We start from the raw sequence: 19,370 nt of genomic DNA, 5'->3' as shown, positions 1-19,370 counted from the left end.
GCTGTCAATTACACTCTGCCCTTTCAGATAAACCTGGTGTCCACCATGGACAAGGTGCTAACAGGCAGCCTGTCACCTGCACTCACGCCCCTCCAAACTCCTAAGACAAGGAGGGGAGTGAAAAACTCAAGGTCTGGAGCCTAGGATTGGTGGGCATCTTCTCATGTCCCCTCTCCCCCACCCCCAATTCCCTAAAGAATTGAGGGACAAAAACTGATGAGAATCCTCAAGGGGTCAATGCATCCACCCCCAGTTCCAAGTAGCATTCAGTGCAAGGGACAAGATAGAAAGCTTTTCCAGTTCCTAACAGAGACACTTTCATGCTGTGGTACACTAGGACCTCACTTTCTGCTGGACTTGTCCTTCCCCCATGGCCCTTCCTCTCCTTAGTTAGAGCTATGAGAGGTGTGGGAGTTGCCAGCAAACAATGAAAGGATGGAGGTCAAACAAGTTCCTCCAGCACTCGTTTATCCAGCATATTCATGTTTTTTAAAAACCAAAAAAAATTTTTTTAATTTTTTCTTTGGGTTTGTACAAGAAATTTACAGTGTGAAAAATATACAAGTGAAAACAAGGCCATAAACCTGGGTGTTGGGAAGGGCAGCTTGTCACAAATACAAATAAACAAGACATTTCTGAGTTCTTCCTTTGGTCTGACTTCAGCCCCCTCAGCCCAGGAGGGAGGCTGCAGAGCTGGGACATGGGGATCAGACCCCAGTTCCAGCCCTGTCCCCCAACATGGTCAAAGTGGGGGCAGGCACATCTGGAGCAGCTGGTGCCATCTGGCTCTCTCTGGCTTTGGGGTGGGGAGAATGTGGAGATGAGGAAGCCCCTTCCTCTTCCCAGCTCTGATGGCTGGAAAGGGCTGTCAAGCATCTGGGACAAACAGAACTGGTGGGGTGGCATTGGCAGCAGCTGGGGAGTGAGATGGGCAGAATAGTAGGAGCCTCTGGATAAAGTGAACATGGGGGACGTTCAAGGGGTCTGATCTTGCTCCTCCAAGTCAGGGACGCCCAAGTTCTTAGCAGGGCCTAGAGGCCTGTACCCTGGAAGACAAGCGGCTCTGAGACCCTGAGACTTGGGGATGCTCACTGGGTCCTGGGGTCTGAGTGGACCTGTGGCTCCTGGCCCCTTCAGTGAAGCTCACTGTGGAGCTGGAGTCCTAGATTTCAGTGGCAGTGATCTCCTCCAGGCAGATGCAAGGTGCTGGCTCAGCCAGACCCAGGTCGGCGAGCTCACGGGCCTCCAGCTCCAGGCTGAGCTGCTGCAGCTCCTGCTCCAGCTGCCGGTTGCGCCGGTACATCTGGATGTAGTTGTGTTGCAGCTGCTTCTGGTAGCGGATCACCTGCTCCTTCTCGGCCTGCCAGGCCAGTCGCTCCCCCTCAAAGCTGTCCCTCTGCTCTTCGCCTCGCCGTCGTTCTCGCTGTAACTCCACCCGCAGCCGCTCCACTTGGGCCCGCAGGCTGCCTCCTGCCCCAGCTGCTGCCCGCTGCACCTTGGCCTCGTCACTCTCTGCCAGGAGGAATGGATCAGTCGTGGCAGGTGGTACAGGGGGCTCCCGGAGTCCAGCTGCCTCAGCGTCCAACTGTCCGGCCTTCTCTCGGAGCCGCTCGGCCTCCTGGCGGTGGCGCTGTAGCTCCTGGGAGCAGGTCTCCAGCTCCAACTCCCGGGCTCGGGCTGCCTCCTGCAGGCCCCGGGCTCGGCCCTCACTGACCCGCAGAGCAGCCCGGGCCTCCCGCAGTGCCACCCGTAGTGCCACCAGCTCACTGCCCTTCTGTACCAGCTCTGCCTGAGACTCCTTCAGTTGCTGCTTCAGCAGGGAGATCTCGCCTGACTTCTGGCACACCTGAGGGTGGGAGATGGTCAGGAAGGATGGTGAGAAGGGTTCTCTCAGGGGATCAGGCCCTGGGCATCATGCTGGGCATTCAGGAAGCTCAATTATTACCTCCATTTTACAGATAGAGACACCGAGGTGAGCCTAGCCACATATCCAATGTCACACACCTTGTAAGTAGTTAAAGGGGAACACAGACCAGATCTTTTTCCTTCAAAGCTGGTGTTATCAAAACATCAGAAGATACTCTGGAAGCACTGCCTAGCTGCGGGAACAAGGTGGTTGTGGTGCGGGAGTGGGAGCAACCATGGGCAGAGCACGTGTCCAGGTGAGAGGCACCACATTCTTGGGTGTGAGAACTGACATCAGAGCCTGGGTTCAAATCTTACTTCTGCCTCTGTTGTGTGAGTGAGTCTTGGCTCCAGCTTTTCTGGGCCTCAGTTTCTTTGTGTTTAAAATAGGGATATTAATAATACCCACCTTGTAGGGAAGGCAGTGAGACAGCAGTGCCACTGGCTATGTGGGCACCAGGCTAGACCAACAAGGAGACCTAACATGGAGGCAGGAGGAGAACCCCACCCAAAAAGGGAGATCTGAGGGTCCTTATCTCACAGAGGTGAGAAAGGGCAGGCACTCTGGGGCGGCTGGTTGAGGGAGTGTATAGTTGGGCCTGTGTTTCCAGGGTGTGTCCTGGTGTCACCCTCCTGCCTGTCCCTCCTGGTCTGGCGCACCTCCCACTTGGTCTCCTCCAGCCGTGGTCCAAGTTCCCGCTGCTCCCGCTCAAAGGTGGCACAGCGCCTCTCCAGCTGCTCACGCTCCTGCAGCAGCTGTGCGAAGTCATCCTGCAACTGGCGCTTCTCTTGCTGCAGCTGGAACACCTGCAGCTGCAGCAGCTGTTGGGTACGCTGGGCTCGCTGTGCGGCCTGCTGCGCCTGGGCTGTACAGTCCTCACGCAGGGCCTCACGTTCTCGAGGCCAGTGTCGCTGCCGCTCTCCGAATGCCTATGGGCGAGAAGGCAGGTCTGTCCTGCTCAGGTTCCCCAGACTGAGCCCTGCCACCCTCACCTGCTCACTGCCCAGGTGGCCCACAGTTTGGGTTCTAAGAGGGCAGAGTCCATGAAACCAGTAATAATTATTACAATAGTAGTAAGAATGGCTTTTATGATAATAATAGAAACAACCACCATAGTAACACCAAGCATTTACACTGCACTTCCGAGGTGCCAGGCTAGCACTTTATATCCTTTGCCTTATTTCTCATGATGACCCTATGGAGCCAGAAATATCTCCATCTATAGATGGAGAAACTGAAGCTCTGTAAGGTTAAGTAACTTGCTCAATTTTTAAAAATTGGCACATGGCTGGCAGTGCTCTGACTCCTTATCACTCTGCAGGTGACACCAGGGGGTGTTAATCTAACTGCCCATCCCCGTCTCCCCACCAAATGGAAATGTTCCTTGCACTCCCAGTATCTTTGGATGTTCTGCCACACCACCCCCAATACCACCACTGACCACACCTGGCACATGGTGGCCTCGCTCTCATCCAGACTGTCCCGCAGTTGCTGCAGATCTGCCTCACGGTCACGGTCTCGGTCTCGGAGCTTTTCTTCCAGGACACAGTGCAGCAGGGCCTCATCCGAAGGGGGAGGTGGGGGTGGGGGTGGCGGGGAGTGGTCCCCACAGGAACTGTCAGGGGAGGCCCTGGGACCACTACCCAAGAGCCCCCCAGCCACACGTCCCCCCAGAGAGCCTGTGCTCTTGCTGGAGGAGGACCGGCCACTGTCTGAGTGGGAGGGCCCAGTAGGGGCCCCTCGGGCTGGCCCAGGCAATGCCCCCCGCCCAGAACCATGGGAGGGTAGGTGCCCGCCTGGGGAGGTGGTGACTGGTTCAGCACCCCCGGTGCTGTAGGTAGGCAGGCTGGACAAAGAATTTCTGCCAGAGTCAGATAGAGTCCCTGAGGGGCAGCCACTGGCCCAGCCACTCAATGCCAGGGGCTTGTCAGCAGCAGAGGAAGAGGAGGAAGAGGAGGAGGAGGAGGCAGGGCCCCCAAACAGCTGTGTCAGGCTGCCTTGGCTCCCAGACAATCCTGTGGCTCGAGGACCCAGGAAGCTAGGTAGGGAGGGCGCCCCTCGAGGTTTGGGCAGCACTGGCTTGAAGGCTGTTGGGCGGATCAGGATTTTCTCCATGTTCTGAAACAAGGTACCACATAACACTGAGGATGAGCTGCCTGATCCTTCAAAGCCCTTGTCATGCTCCCTGCCCTCCCACCTCCAACCCCCATACATTAATAACAATTGCTACCACTGGCAGAGGGCTTCCTGGGTGTCAGCTTTATGTCAAGTGATTCAAAAGGTTCATTTCCTGTCAATTATGACAGACGAGTAAAACATTATCACCATTCCCATATTACTGATGAGGAAATGGAGGCTGAGCAAGGCCATAGGGCCTTGTCCAAATCAAACTCATGGTTGTTGGACACTGATAACTGAAGAAACTAAGATTTACTGAATACTTGCTAGGTAGGTCCTCAGTACCATGCTAAGCATTATTTGATTTAATTCTCATGACAGCCAATGAAAGTCTACCTTGACTAGACTGATAACAGAAAATGGGCTCAGACAGACTAAGTGATTCCCCTAAGGTCACACAGCCAGAATGTGACAGGTGGGATTAGAAACCAGGACTGGTGACTCTCGAGCTCACATTCTACCCTGTAAAAAGGCTTACAAATTCCTGCTTCCCCGGGGAGGGGGGTTTTGATTCTACCCAGACTACCAAAGAGGGGCTGGTCCTTACCTTCTCCAGCTTTCCAGAGACAGGGATGAGCTTTGGTGGGGGACCACGGAGGTGGGCACTGCGTGCCCGCTGCTCTCGTGTATCCTCAATGTCACTGCTTGGGCTGGGGGGTGTTTCTGTTCGGAAATCCTCATTGATGTAGGTGAAGCTGGTGCCGGGGACATTTTTCCTGGGGGGCACAGCTGGGCACAGTGGTTCCTGTGTCTCATAGCCACCCCGTAGCAGCCCATCCTGCTGGCGGAAGAAGGTGGGCCCAGGGGGGCCGTGGTGGCGAGAAGGAGCTGGCCCCCCAGGGCAGGGCCGGCCAGAGATGAGACTGCTCACGCTGCCCATGGTGGGAGCTTGTGGGGCAGCTGTGGCCTCAGGAGCTGGCTCCAGTGGCACAGGCAGAGTGTGCACAATGGCCATGGCAGCAGAGGCTCAGGCCTGGCCAAGGGCCTCGAGGGCAACCTGTGTAAGCAGGGCCGTGGTGTCAGAGTCCCTCCACCATTAGCCCCATCCCCATACAAGGTCTTCTCCTGATCCTGTGATCCAGGTCAACCTCCCTCCACCCCAGCACCAATAAAAAGTCCGAATCCCTCGCAAGCCTTCTCCTCCAAACACTGGCATGAACCTCAATCCTTTCTAGGTGCCAGACCACTGCCCAACTCTGGTCTGAACAGGTTGACTGATTTCACCAAGCAGAGATGAAGGGATGGGAGGTCTGGGAGGTTACATAGGGCCATTTGGCAATGGAGATCCAGGCCCAAGCTCAAACCTATAAGAGGTCAGGGCTCAGGTGAGGTGTGGAGCCATCTCCACCAGTTCCAAGCACAGGTAGGTCCCTGCTCTCCTGGGACAGGTGACCTCATTACAGGGCAGTTTAGGCTGCAACATCAGGGATGCAATCAGCAACTCAGATGGTAATTAGGGAACAAACAGCTGAGGCCAGGTAGTGCCCAACCTCCCCCTGCTGGGCCTCAGTTTCTCTCAGACAGAGAGGCGGCAAAGGTGGAGCTGGATAAACAGGAACCCCACAGCTTTTAAGGAGCCCTCTGGGGTCCCCTGCCTTTCAGAGGTAGAGGCAAGCTCATGCTTACTTCTATGACAACTCCTAGCTTCTCCACAATCCATAGTTAGGATCCAAAGAGGCTGGACAGTCTCTGCCCTGCAGCTAACCTCTATGAAACCTTCCAGCTTTAGCTGGTCTCCAAAGTAAGCCCCAGGGGATACATGCAGAAGCCTACCACCACCTCTAGCAGCTGCTCCCAAATTCCCTTGCCAGAATCTCAAGCAAGAGGGTTCCACTCCCCAGGCCCTGCTCCTTCCTGGAAGGGGATAGCAAAACCTCCACCCGGAACTCCCTCCCAGTACTGAGACTGTTGATGACCAGGACTTAGGCATCTGCTGAAGTCATCATGCAGAGCAAGGGCCAAGAAGTGGACAGAGAACTTCACAGGAGTAGGAGTGGGCATATTTATTTATTTGTGTGCATGACTGTATGTACAGGAGCATGAAAATGAACACTGTCCATGTATATGAAAATGTGTGGGTACATCAGGAGGAGGTATGAATATATGTGTTTGGGCAGATGTACCAGAACATTCCATACATACATGAAAGTATGTGTGTGTAGTGAATAAGAGGTCAATATTATAATGTAGGTAAACGCAAATGCATATGTCAGTGAACTTGGGTCTGAATGTGATTATATCAGAGAAAATGTTTGGATAGATGTATCAGTGCCTTTATGTATATGCAAGTTTAGGTGTAAACTGCTATGTGTATCTTACATGAGTATGTGAACAGGAAGGTGAGCATGTACAAGTATGTAAAAAGGAGTCTGTAGGAGTGTGAGCAAGTGCAGGAACAGGTAGAGGCTTGAGTGGCATGCAGGGTCCTTGGGTGGGTGGGAGTCTGATTTTTTTTTTACCCTCTTGAGGGGTGGGGAGAGGTAAGACTCACAATATCTGACTCCTTTGCCCAATCTGTTCCCCTTTTCTTGCCTGTGCTCCATTGAGTCTATCCTCTTTACCCCCACCCAAGTGGATAGGCACTACAACACTGAGAACTACCACGAAGGAGACCAGAATGAGGGAGGAGTTGCTGGGAGCCAGGCAGGAGGTGAGCTGGGTGCAGGGTGCAATCATAGACTCCTCTGCAGGGCAGGGCAAGGGTGGGGGCTGAGACTACCCCATAAGCCCCATCCCCGAGCAAAGCTGATAAAGTTTCCCCTCTTGTCCTCCCCACTCTCAGGCACCATTCCGGGGCACGGAAGAATAGTGGGGAAACGGCAGGCACTGTGTGTGCACTTCTCACTTAAGACAGCACAGAGTGACCAGAGCAAAGGGTGGCTGTAGACAGACTCAGAAAGACAGACCCAAAGACAAGAGACAAAGACTCAGAGGCAGAGAGGCTAAGACACGAGGAGACAGAGGCAGACCTAGTGGGAACCAGAGTCACTTAAGCCACAGAACCAAGGGTCCCTAAATCCAGAGGGACATGGAGTGGGTCTTGAGAGCCAGGCGTCTGGAAAACCAGGCCCAGCCAGCCGGGCTCCCGCTCTTGGAGCCCAAGAGAGAAGGAGGGGCAAGTGAGGCTCCATTTTGAGAAACGCGTTTGTGGCTGTGGGAAAAGGGAACCCCTCGTTCTCCCCAGCACTCCCTGAACAATCACTCTGGCATAGGGATGCCTCCCAGTTTAGAGGGCTGGGGGGATTGAGGTTCAGCCAGGGGCAGAGAGGCATCTGGCCAAGATCCCAGATCTCACAGACCTCAGTTTGAAGGGCTGCAGAGTTGGGGAAAGTCTCTCCCCCTCCCAAACTCCAAGGACCAGTCAAGCAGGAACAAGTCTGAGTTCCCATTTCCCGACAGGAAGCAGGGAGCCCCCAACCCACCCTTCAGTCCACCCCCCCTCGGCTTTCATGAAGGGGGGGGCGGCGGTGGAATGTCACCTCCCTACCAGACTGCACCACGAGAAGTTGGGGCGACCCAGCCCTGGCCCCCTCACCTCCGCTGCGTCGCTCCATGCTCAGCCCCGGGCCGCCCCAAGCGCTCCACAGGCGCGTCGCCCGCTCTGGCCCGTGCGCGGCCACTCGGAGCAGCCGGGCTGACCCGGCCCCGCCTCCGCCTCGGCGGTGCCCCCAGCCCGGGCCAGCCCCCGCCGGGCCCGAGTGGGCGGTGCGGCGCAGAGGAGGGTCCAAGGGGCGTCCACGCCCTGGGGCGCAGACACGCGCAAGCACCCCACGTCACGCGTGTCCGCCAGGGTGCACGCAGGAGCTGCACGGCAGCGTTCAGGATCCCTCCCTGCGAAGCCGGGTGGACATGTGTTTTGGGGCTCGGAACTTGGCGGGCGGGTCACCCTCTACCCTAGCCTGGCCCCCGGGGCCGGTGGCAGCTGGTCATTGTTCAAGCACAAAGGGCCAAGGCGCGCTAGCGGCGTCCCCTCCCCCTCCGCTTCTCTAGGAGAAGCCTCCCCCCGCCCCAGACACTCTCCAGCTTCTTAGTCCAGACAAGAGGCCGAGGGCTAGTTGCTCGCCTTCAACTAATAGCGCCCCGAGCCTGGGCACAAGTCGAGGCCGAGGCCCGGTCGCTGCCTGCCCCACCCCCAACGGGTTGGAGGCGGCACACTTGGATTTGCGGAGGCGGCGCCACCTGGCGGCCAGTTCTGATCACACACCAGTCGCTCCCCACTGTGGGGGTCACCCACTTCACTCCCCAGCACTGGGCCCTGGCCCGCAAGCCCAGGCCTGCCGCTGGCGCGGATCCGTGCTCCACAACTTGCCCTCCGAGTCATTTGCTAGAAGAGGTCATTGCTCGGAGGGGGGCGGCCTCTGGCCCCACCAATCGCTGGGATAAGCGATCCAAACCTACAGTCTAAACCTACACCAGCCTCAAAGCAGACAACATTCCACTGTTTCTCAGGGTCACAAATATTTTCACCCTCTCGAAAACAACACAATCTTAACACCCACACGACCTTTCCCACATTCAGTCTCAGGCAGCCACATCACACGGTCTCATCCATCACGTGGTTGCGTGTTTCTCCTTTCCACAATCTTCCAGGCCAACTCACACACGGAGACCCTGGATGCCATATGCCTATTGTGCACCGTGTCTCCCAATTCACAGTCCTTTGCACCCAGTCATAAACTTAAATAGACTTGGGTCTCCTAACCATTATTCACTCATTGACAAGTCTTATTAGACACTCTGACAACTTCTTAAACACCCCCCCCCCCTCAGAAACTACCCCGGACTTTCCCTAAGGGGTCTCGGTGACCTGGTCAGGTCAGCTGATGCGATATCCCTAAGCAAATCCAACCTTCCTCCTTCTATACACGCCCCCACCCCCCACCCCTGGCCTGCCAGAGCAGGCTGGGCCCCAGGAAGGAGCATCCCCCCCCTTCCAGGCCACAGCCTGGCCGGCTCTCAGCTCTATTTTTAGCTCCATGGAAAGGGTTGTTTTTCTTTCTTTTTCCCTGGAAAGGGAAACAGCCCAACCACCCTGAGGCTCACCCCAGACCCTTAGCCTCACAAGAACAGAATGAATCCCTCTCCCCAGTAAAGACCCCCTCCTCTGGCCTTGCCCCCTCCCTGCCTCCAGGGGTACTAAGAGCCTCCTCCCCTTTCTGGCAGCCGGCCCAGAAGCTTAGGCAGCAGCTGGGCTCAGCGTGTGGAGGGGTGGGGGTGGGGCGGGGAGGAAGGCAGGATTGCAGCCCCCTCCTTCATTCCCTGGGGGCGGGGGTGGGGGCTCTTCCTTCTTACTAGAGGGGGTAGGCCCCTTGGGTATTGAGGGGTCATTTACTCTCTAGCATTCCCTGTGGGGATAGGAGGCTCCCACTCTTGCACGGGTGGGCTCTCGGTACCTACTCTGCGAGGAGGAGCTCCCAGATCTGCAAAAGGTGGACGTGGTGGTAGAAAGGGACCCACAGGCAGCTGCCCCTTGGGCTGGGGGTAAGAGACGGGGGCAGCTGTCCACTGCCATCAAGGGCCTCCCTCCGATACCCTCAGGGATGCGGACTTCAGCAAAGTGTTTCGGAAGTGTAAGGTGAGAAGTCCAAGTAAATAACGCCTTCCAGCCTAATAGTCTCTCGGCCTCCCATCCACCCTGGCTCCAGGGGGCGTTGTGCTCCTATTTCTAGAAGAGGGCTTATCACCGCCCCAGGCAGATAATGGAATCAGCCCCGCACCTGACCAAGCAAACTCCCTGGCCTGGTCGCCGTCCTGTGGTGGGGTTAGGGGAGCACAGCCCACCAATCTGCGGAGCAATCACGTGCTCGGCGCCTGTTTACGTCTTGGTTATCACCTGCAGGGAGGTGGCTGGGAAGCAAGAACCTCCGGATGGGTCCCACCCTGCCCGCCCCCGCTGGCGGTCACGGGGAGTCCCCTTTCCCCCACCCACGACTAAATTAGCATCACCCTGCCGGCAGGGGTCGGCGCGGATCGCTCAGACTGCTAGGGTATCCAACTGGGTGCGTCCTTTCCGAACGCACGTGTGTTCATGTGTCCCAAATGCATGCGTGGGTCTGTGTACACGCGTGTGTTTAGGTCCGTCGGTTTCTATGTCGCTTTGCTGTTCGGACTCTTCGCCTGCGTCCCACGGAGCAGGGAGACCCACCCCTTCTCACACTAACCTTCAGTGTGCCCAGACTCAGAAAGTTCGTTCCGGAGTGAAGCGGGAGGTGGGGGTTCCTGCACCCCCACCGCCCTGCCACTCACCTAGCGCCACCTGCACCGCCGCTCCAGCTCCCGCCAAGCTCCTGCTCCAGCGCGCCCACTTCCTAAGGGCGAGAACGCCGATCCCTAGCCCGCTCCGGGCTCCGGGCTCCGGGCTCCCGGCACCAGCCTGGTCCGACCTGGTGGAGCGGGGCGGGGCGGGGCGGCTGAGGCCGCGCCCCCCACCCGGGGAGGGGAGTGGTCTTCCCCACACCCCCTCAACAACCCACTCAATACTCAATCCAAAAAGAGCTCCATAGTGGCCGGAGGCTGCCCCTGTGGACTGACTTCATGGCTTTCCACCTGGAGAAGGGACAGGCAGCACGTGACTCAGAGCTACATTACCTCGCTACCCTAAAGGTATGGAGCTTGACTCTGTCACCCTCCCATGCTCGGTAGAGAGCCCAACCCGATCCACTCTCAACCTACTTCTGAATCAAGGAAAACCCCTGTAAGGCAGACACAGAAGGCTTGGGTTTAACCAAAACAGCTCCCCCGACCTTTTGGCAACACATACACCTTTGCTTGGGGCTGCCCAAGCAGAATCAACACCGCCCCTTTCCCTGGGGTAGGTGCCTTCCCAGGTGAGCCAGTTGTCAGTCCTGGCCCCCCACAAGGCCTGGCTATGTTTCCCTTAGACTCATAAAGTCCCACCCACAGGCACAAACAGGAAGTTGGCCTGTATTGCAGGGAGGCACCAAGAGCTCCCTCCCTCCCTCCCTGGTACTCAAGGCAGCCTGTGGAAAGGCTCAGTCTACAGGTATCTGGGCCTTGTTTGCAGCCAAGAGTACTGGGGCTGCAGGACTCAGGGTGAGTTTAGTCTCTTCTCAAACACGTCTAAAGTATGGAAGCTGCCCCTCACAGCTACATGTGACAAATACACAGTCAATCTGAGGATAAACCTACAGATCCAACTGGTCACTGCTTGGACAGCCCCTTAATGAACTCTCAGAGAAATTGTTAAGTTGTTGAACACTGGCGGATTACCAGCCTTATCCCAGAAAACTTGACTCAAGTATCTCCCCCACCCTTTGCTTTCTTGGCTCCAGGAACTTCTGAAAATACTCTGGGCTACATCTTAATGTGGGGAGTTTAAGGCAGGTATGGAGGGGAATATTTGTATAGGGGATGGGGGCTGCACAGTGTTAGCTTCCCCTTCCCCTCATCATTCTGGTTTGCACTGTGTAGGGGTGTCTTCCAGGAGGGTGGAGCAAGACAAACAAGTGTGTATCTATCCCTCTATCCCCAAATCCTCAATTCATAGCCTTCACAAAGATCCCCTACTGGAAACCCCTAAATGATTTTCCAACATATCAGACATTTGTGGAAGACTAAATGTGGAATTCATATTCTTGTAGGTTAGGACTGGTCTGGTACTGTACATCTGGAAAGCATGGCTGACATACAGTGTTACAGACCCTGGATGAGGCCTAGACCAGCCAACGGCTGGAAATGATTACTGCAGGATTAGGGAGGCCTGGCTCCAGCCAGTCTGGGAGAGACCCCCAAGAAAGCAAACCCTGGAGAAACTACTCCCACCCCCAGGATCTTCCCCACAGAAAACAGCCAGCAGCAGCTTTGCTCCAAGGTCTGTTTTTGGAGATGTTTGTGGCCACAGTTCTCAGACTCCAGACCCTTACACAGGGTCCCAGAAGCCCCACCTTGGGTTGACTGGAAGACCTTGAAAAGGAAGCTCTGCTTCCATGGAGCAAAAACCTTCCTCCTACTCATAAAAAGGGATTCTTGTTTCCTTACCATTTTTTCAGGCAAATTCAAAGGGAAACTGGAAATTCAGAATACCTGAGGAAGTGAGATGACAAAGTAGCATCATTTAGGAATATTTCTGAGAGGGTCTACGGATCATCTATTTTATAATCTCCTACAGAGCTTGTTAAAATGAGGACTTCTGTACCCTTCCTCAAACTCCAAAATGTGTGCATAATGGGTGGGAGCGGGGAGCAGGGCTTAGGTTCTATGTTTTTAAAAAGTCCCCAGGAGTTTTGGCACATATTAACCTGAGAGAGGGTACAGGAGGAGGGAAATGGATAGGGGAGGGGTAGAGATTAGAATATTTTGGGTCTTGAGTCCACATTCAGAGATGAGTGGCTCACATCACAGAGGGAAGAGGGACAGCTGGTCAGATAGGGCCTGGACATATGGCCCACTGACCCCATACCTCTGCCAAGAATCTCATGGGGAGTCTCAGGGAAGTTAACATAGTACCCTACCCTCCCAGCCCCAGGGCAAGAAGAGATATAAAGGGGAGGTGGATGTGAAGACCTTTTAATGCCCCCACTTCCACGGAGCCCACAGCTCAAAAGCTCCAAGTGGGGGAGGGGACCCATCCACTCCCAATTCAGAGTCAAGTCCAGTTAGACTGGGGAGACACCTGGTGGACAAATAGGAAAAAGCATAGAAACAAAGGTAATGGAAAGAATTATTTTTTTTTTTCAGTAAAACAAGAAAAAGTCTTTATAAAAAGTTCTAACTCCAGCTGTTCATCTGAAGTTACATATAATGGAAACAGTGCCCAGGCATTTAGGCTCATAGCTTCCTATTATGGCTGCATGGCCAAGTAATCAAGCAGGAGGAAGCTCCCTTCTCAATTTGAGGCCCTGATATTACAGAGCTAAGCACCAAGGATCAATTTTAATTTTAGAAGGTGCCACCTCATGCCTGACTCAACAAAGCAGGAAGCAGGGGGACTTGCTACCCATCATGTCACCTTCTGGCTCCAAAAGCCTAAAAGGATGCTGTTTCAGGAAGGAGTTTCCTATCCCACTTTAGGTTCAGGGGGCCTGACCTCACTATCTTGAATTTGACTTGCTTATTCCCATCTCAGAACTCTCTGCTTTTCTCTGCCTGGATCCTTCTCCCTAGATACTCATATGATCCAATCCTTCTAATTCTTGAGGCCCTAACTACATGCATGCTGCCAACATTTGTAGGCCATTTCATCTATGCTAGCCCATGAGCACCCCATCACATTACTATTTTCTTTATAGTATTTTTACTAATTAAAACTTTTTCTGTTTACTTGTTCATTGCTTGTCTTGTTTCTTCAACTAAAACACTGGTTCTGTGGAAACAGAGACCTTATTTTTCTTTTCAGTGCTGTATATTCAGGACCTTGAGGAAAGCCCAGTACACGATAGTTCTTGGAAACAGTAGCTAAATTGAATTTCCTCACTATGAAACCCTGTCCTAGCCTGAAAAGGGCCTATAGCTCAGGACTATAGGACAGAGAAGTCCTAGCAGAAGACCAAGAAAGTGTCTATGGCCCAGCCTGTCCCGTCAGCTCATTTCAGTGACTGCTCTGGGTTGCCTTCACTTGAAGGCTTAGGGGTTTCTGACTGGTAGGGATTGGGGCCCTGGCCTGAGTTAAGTCTCAGAGTTTTGGGACACAGCTCCTTTTTTGCCAGAAGAGGGCTTTTTGGCCACTAGTCCATTGTCATCCTTGATCTTCTTGAGCCGGGCTTTGCTCTTTGGAGGGATGGAGAAGGTGAGAGAGTTCTTGTTGAACTCAAGTGGGAAGACACCCACATCTCCATCAAAGCGGTTCTTGGAAACCTGCAGATATCGTTTTCCTGGCCCAGTTACCAGTTTCCTGTCCTGCAGGATCAGAACGTTGTCTGCTTCTTGGCTTGCCTAGGAGACAGGGAGCAGAAAGAGGAAAGCCGGAGTTAAGAAGACATGTGAGTGAAACAGAAAAGAAGGCTAAAGGTTTAGAGAATAGTGGTAAGAACTGGAAATGGAAAAGTACTCCCCCGTTACTAAAGCTCTTTCAACAAGTGATGCTGGGGCCACTTCAGTCTCCCATTTCCTTCACAGTAAGCTTGCTACTATCTCAGACTTTGTGCTGCTCCCTTGACTTGCAACACCTCTCCTCTACAGTGGGCCACCCTACTCAACCCAGCTTCTCATCATTCAGGTCTCAGTCTAAACATCATACTTCAGAGAGAACATTCTTATTTCCTGAAGAAAACGCCATCATTTCTGCACTTCTGCTGCATTGTTCTCTTTCTCAGACCCTTGTCTATTCCATCGTGGCACAGAGTTTATGCTCCTCACCCTGAATTCCCAGGTGCCCAGCCCAGGCCTGGCATGTAATAGGTACCCAGTGTACCACAGGAATCTTTAGGATTGGGCTGGTCCTGATGCCCAGCAGACACTCCCATGTACTTGACTGTCTAATACCTAGTCTGCCAAACTACAGCACAATGTTTGTTAACACTTCCTCTGGGAAGTCTCCTCAGGCTGACTCAGATCTCTCCTCTTTGTTCCCCAAATACCTATGCTTCCTATTGTAGCTCTCATCACAATGAGCCACAATCACTATCTCACTGTTTCCCTCACTAGAGGACGTGAGCTCTCAGAGGGCAAAGAACTATTACCAGCCTTTGTATTTCTGGTGCATGTATTCTTCATGTCATGGCCCCAGAAGCACTGTCTCCTGCCTCTCCTACTACAGTCAAGATAATCTAAGGCTGACTGAGACCTTTCTCTGGCCACATCTGTCCCCTGTACTCTCCAAAGCCTGAGCCCCTTTAAAGTCCACTCACTTTGGCTGAGCCAAAAATGGATGCTGTCTGCAATTCCTTGTCATCATCCTCCTTCCGGGGGTGAATGACCAGTGTCACATGGCAGCTGTTGTCTGTTGCAAACTTCCGAAAGGCCCCAACGATGTAGTCTTGAGCTGCAATCCTGTTCCAAAGAGGTTGATGAACAGTCAGAAAGTCAAGAACTTTGTTTTGTTTTGGTACTGGGTATTGAACCCAGGAGCACTTAACCACTGAACCACATTCTCAGCCCTATTTTTTTAAGACAGGGTCTCACTAAGTGGCTTCGGGCCTTGTTAAGTTGCTGAGACTCGCTTTGAATCTTCCATCTTCCTGCCTCAGCCTCCTGAGTTGCTGGGATTATAGGTATACACCACTGCGCCTGACTCAAGAATAGACACATACCCTTAATCCACCCACATCTCCCCACAAAGCACCCAACTCTACTCTCCACTTCCTCTACCCAAGAACTCACAATCAGGCCCTCATCCATACTTCCTGCTGCCACTCCCCCCCCAACTCTAAATAATACATACAGGGTGGTATGTACCTGTACACCTCTCAGAAAACAAGAGAGTACAGAGTGTGTACCTAGAGGCCAGCTGCCTCAGAAGACGTATCCAAGTTAGACAAGAAGAGGGTATCACCTGTCTGTAGACAGCTGCTCGTGACCCATCATGAACTGCAAGTTGTCGATGACCACATGACAAACATCATAGACATAGACTGCATGTTGCATTGTATCTATTACAGATCTGGGAAGAAGAAGAGGCAAAGAACCCAAGAGTCAATTACAAATAGCCTCCAGACACCTCAGGCAAAACAGCTGGTCTGCAGGCAATTTGTTCTCTGCCCCCCCCCGCCCCGCCCCCATTCTTTGAAAACCCTAAACCTATCTAAGGAGACCTGGAAGTACTTCCCACTAGAGTTGGAAAGGGAACCAAAGGTGCTAAGTGCTGGGATTTGTCTGGAAAAGCAAAGTGGCTGGGCTATAAAGATCTTACCTTATGCTCTGCTGTCCATGGAAAGTCATGAAATAGAGAGGCAGGTCCTCAAAGCGGTCGGCCCACTCTTCATATTTATCCAGTTGTTCTTCTAGACGCCCCATGGCAAACTGTGTCAGCATGACCCGGGCTAGTCTCACATTGCTGATCTCAAAGCTACCCCATAGTGTGTTCACCCCCTGGGTACACAAATCCAGGGCATACTCACTGATGAATGTTGTCTTTCCACTGCCTGTTGGCCCTGTAGTAGGGATGAACACAGTCGTGGGTAAGGAGAAAAGTCCCTTAAATCAAAACACAGATTAGAGCTATAAAGCTAGGAGGGGAAGCCCCCTTCTCAACATTTTCAGTGGCCTAAATCCAGATTTTTGACACCTGATTCTCTGACCCTTTAACCCAGTGATTTCTCAGAGGGTTACCTGTGAAGACTGTCAGCTCGCCTTTCCGGTGCCCCTTCAAGAGACGATTGAGGTCTGGAAAACGGCTCCAGGGGACACCAGCTGCTTGCTCCACATTTGATATTTCTCCTAGCACCTCTTCCCGAAGCTGCTGGAAGGACACAATAGATTTGTGCCAGGCAGGCAGGGCAGTACGAAGAATACGAGAAAGATTTAAGCCTTGGTTCATGGCCTCAAGGGGACGGGGCTGTTGGTCTCCAGGACGCACCAAAGAGCATCGCTTGGGGTTCAGTTTTCGGGCAAACAACTTGGCAGCTTCCCAGGACCGAAGATCATCCCCTAGCCAGAACACAATCCTTCGGAACTGTTCGAGGTAAGGGAGTAAGGCAGGGGGTAAGCAGATGGTTCCTCGGGGTAGGGCAAGGGTGGGCAGCCCTGTAGACTGGTTCAAGGCCAGGCTGTCCAGCTCACGACTGGTCAGAACCACCTCAACATCTCGACGGCTGATCAGTGGTAATCCAAACAGGTTGTGGTAGGCACCAGGCCGGGGAATAGTGGTCTCCACGTAGTGTACTCCATCTCCCTGGCCTTCAGCCCCTAATAGCTTCAGACCTCGTAATCCTAAATCCCGAGGGGAAAACCAGGGAAAGACCAGACTGCGAGCAGGTCGTAGGTATCGAACACTGAAACGCCTGAGTGTTTCATCTGTCACTTTGGTAAGGCCAAACATCATACGAGCCAACTGGGCTTCCTCTGGGTCAGGCAGCTCCCAGAGAGGTATTGCTCGGTCCCAGATCCTCCGGATCTCCTCAATGTCCTTAGCTTCTGGAGCCTCAGTAAGCAGGGCCCCCTCTCTGGCCCCATCTCCTCGTCCCTCCACGCTTGCTTGGAAGTCTTCCCAGCTCCCCTCTGCTAGGCTAGTCATGCAGAGAAAGCGGCCTGTGGTCTTGTCAATGAAGAGACTGAAGGAAGTGGCAGCACTAGTCTGATCCTTGGGCTCTGAGGACCCCACAAAAGGGCTAGGTGCTCGAAGGCAGCTGTAGCCATCCTGAAAGGGGATTCCGTGTGCGCGTAAATACTGCCGAATTTCAGTTGTAGTTAGAGGCAACACTGGTATCTCCAAGGCTGGAAGAGCCTCCTTCCTGTACCTGCGACGAGAAGAGCCTGGGACCAAGCTTCGGGGCAGACCCCTCCGACCCATCCACACCCCACGCAGGGGCAGCAAGATCCGGAGTGGGTATGCACCCCGGAGGAGGACCCACATTTCTAGTGGAGTAGCAACTCACTACTTGAAAAGCCTTAAATGCCTGGTTTGGGTGCCTTCATTAGGTCAAACACTAGGGAACACTCCACAGAGTTCACTTTTAGCTTGCTTATCTCCCCTAAAACTTGTCATAACATCCCCCTGAATCTTCCTCTGCGTTTTTACATTGCCACTTCACATCTCTGCCCATCTACATGACCCTTTCACATCTATATGTCCCTCTATAAAGGCTCCCTCACCTCTATCATCAGTCCTTTATGGTTTCTCTCACCTCTGTGACCCTCTGCAGTCCTCGTCGCTACCTATCCGTATCATTTCCTCACCTCTACCAACCCTCCACGCACTCTTCTCGTAGTACTCATCTCTACAGTCACAGCCTTCTGCATCCTTTTTGTGGTCCCTCTGTTTTAGGACCCAGATGGAGACCCTCTTCGCACTCCTTCCCCTTCACAGGGACCTTCCACACGGCTAGGGCGCTACTCTACGACTCCCGCCAGTCTGAACCCCAAGAACGCGCCCCGCTCCTCTCTCCCCGTGTCTTTCCTCTGCTGTTTCTAGGAGTTCCAAGGCTCCAGCCCCTGGCCCCTCATCTCTCTCCTTCGGCATACAACGTGGGTCGTTTGCACGCGCCACTCGCGGTAACCTCGGAAGCAAAACTCTCTGGAGCGCTAAGGTCCCCGGAACCGGAAGTTCGTTTTAGGTCCCGCCCCCACTTCCCGCAACTGGGCTCCGCCACCTCCGAGCGGTAGCAATGACTGCGCGCGGGACTCCGAGTCGCTTTCTGACCAGTGTTCTCCACAACGGGCTGGGTCGCTACGTGCAGCAGCTACAGCGTCTCAGTTTTAGCCTCAGCCGAGACGCGCCCTCGTCCCGCGGCGCCAGGTGAGTGCGGGAAAGCGCAGGGGGGTGGAGAGGGAGTAAGGATTCCCGGCAGAGGTCGCGCCGGGTCAGGGGTCACCGAGCTCACTTTTCCCGGGTCTCTCAGGGAGTTCGTGGAACGCGAAGTGACCGACTTCGCCCGACGGAACCCAGGGGTCGTAATATATGTGAACTCGAAGCCGTGCTGTGTGCCCAGAGTAGTGGCCGAATACCGTGAGTGGCGCCGGGTAGGGCTGGATGGCGGGGTCCGAGTTCGGTTCTCTAGCCTCCCCTTGCTCGACACCTGACCTGTTTGCTTCCGTCTCCGCCCTACCAGTTAACGGAGCTGTACGAGAGGAAAGCATCCACTGCAAGTCGGTCGAAGAGATCACGACTCTGGTGCAGAAGCTGGCAGACCAGTCGGGCTTGGACGTGATCCGCATCCGCAAGCCTTTCCACACTGACAATCCTAGTATACAGGGCCAGTGGCACCCCTTCACCAACAAACCGACAACCTTCCTGGGGCTGCGACCCAGGGAGCTCCGGGATCCTGTCCCAGCCCAGGTGCAAGTGCAGTGAAGAAGAGTTGCCCTACCAACTCCAACCCTAGACCTGAGACTGTTGCCTTAGTAAAGTGTTTTTTCCCTTTTTTCCACAGTTAGGGGTCAGTGACCTTGTGAACTCTCTAATTCTAATCCAGTTGTCATCCTCAAAACCTGAGATGATAGAACTTTGAAGTATTGTACAGGGTCTTTGTTTTCTGAAATTCAAATTGATTATAGTAATCTCAAAACACAGGGCATTCAGGGCTGGCTTCTAAAGAATCCTTGATGTCCTATTGCCACAACCTTTGAGCTGTTCTCCACTGTGACCAGACATTGGGCAAGAAACCTCTTGTGTGATTGTGTACAGATTAGAAAACTGAGGTCATTAAACTTATCATCATACTTGAGTTCTTAC

The 19,370-nt window shown here is 53.8% G+C and overlaps 3 protein-coding genes across 5 annotated transcripts; 1 reads left to right on the top strand and 2 right to left on the bottom strand.

Annotated features, from left to right (window-relative positions):
• Positions 1 to 479: 479 nt before the first annotated feature.
• On the bottom strand, positions 480 to 10,496 carry Lzts2 (leucine zipper tumor suppressor 2). 2 transcript variants are annotated; one of them, XM_076835299.1, is made up of 5 exons: positions 10,331 to 10,496; positions 4,632 to 5,081; positions 3,353 to 4,024; positions 2,566 to 2,835; positions 480 to 1,846 (listed from the first exon to the last, which is right to left on the bottom strand). In XM_076835299.1, exons 2-5 carry the CDS (start codon positions 5,037 to 5,039, stop codon positions 1,163 to 1,165), a joined length of 2,034 nt encoding a protein of 677 aa, XP_076691414.1. In that variant the 5' UTR covers positions 5,040 to 5,081; positions 10,331 to 10,496; the 3' UTR covers positions 480 to 1,162. The 2 variants fall into 2 exon arrangements, with proteins under 2 accessions (XP_076691414.1, XP_076691413.1); XM_076835298.1 differs by lacking the exon at positions 10,331 to 10,496 and adding an exon at positions 7,620 to 8,011.
• A 2,256-nt stretch (positions 10,497 to 12,752) lies between these two features.
• Twnk (twinkle mtDNA helicase) lies at positions 12,753 to 18,190 on the bottom strand. 2 transcript variants are annotated; one of them, XM_076835301.1, is made up of 6 exons: positions 16,310 to 18,190; positions 16,099 to 16,131; positions 15,891 to 15,981; positions 15,534 to 15,641; positions 14,890 to 15,031; positions 12,753 to 13,975 (listed from the first exon to the last, which is right to left on the bottom strand). In XM_076835301.1, exons 1-6 carry the CDS (start codon positions 17,550 to 17,552, stop codon positions 13,709 to 13,711), a joined length of 1,884 nt encoding a protein of 627 aa, XP_076691416.1. In that variant the 5' UTR covers positions 17,553 to 18,190; the 3' UTR covers positions 12,753 to 13,708. The 2 variants fall into 2 exon arrangements, with proteins under 2 accessions (XP_076691416.1, XP_076691415.1); XM_076835300.1 differs by having other exon boundaries at positions 15,891 to 16,131.
• Positions 18,191 to 18,264: 74 nt separating this feature from the next.
• Mrpl43 (mitochondrial ribosomal protein L43) lies at positions 18,265 to 19,362 on the top strand. Its single transcript, XM_076834274.1, has 3 exons — positions 18,265 to 18,434; positions 18,538 to 18,644; positions 18,748 to 19,362. Exons 1-3 carry the CDS (start codon positions 18,304 to 18,306, stop codon positions 18,987 to 18,989), a joined length of 480 nt encoding a protein of 159 aa, XP_076690389.1. The 5' UTR covers positions 18,265 to 18,303; the 3' UTR covers positions 18,990 to 19,362.
• Positions 19,363 to 19,370: the final 8 nt, after the last annotated feature.

This window comes from Callospermophilus lateralis, chromosome 15, assembly GCF_048772815.1.
Source record: "Callospermophilus lateralis isolate mCalLat2 chromosome 15, mCalLat2.hap1, whole genome shotgun sequence".
NCBI classification, from domain to species: domain Eukaryota; kingdom Metazoa; phylum Chordata; class Mammalia; order Rodentia; family Sciuridae; genus Callospermophilus; species Callospermophilus lateralis.
The sequence above is the reverse complement of the archived record's forward strand: the minus strand, read 5'-3'. Positions and strand labels throughout refer to the sequence as shown.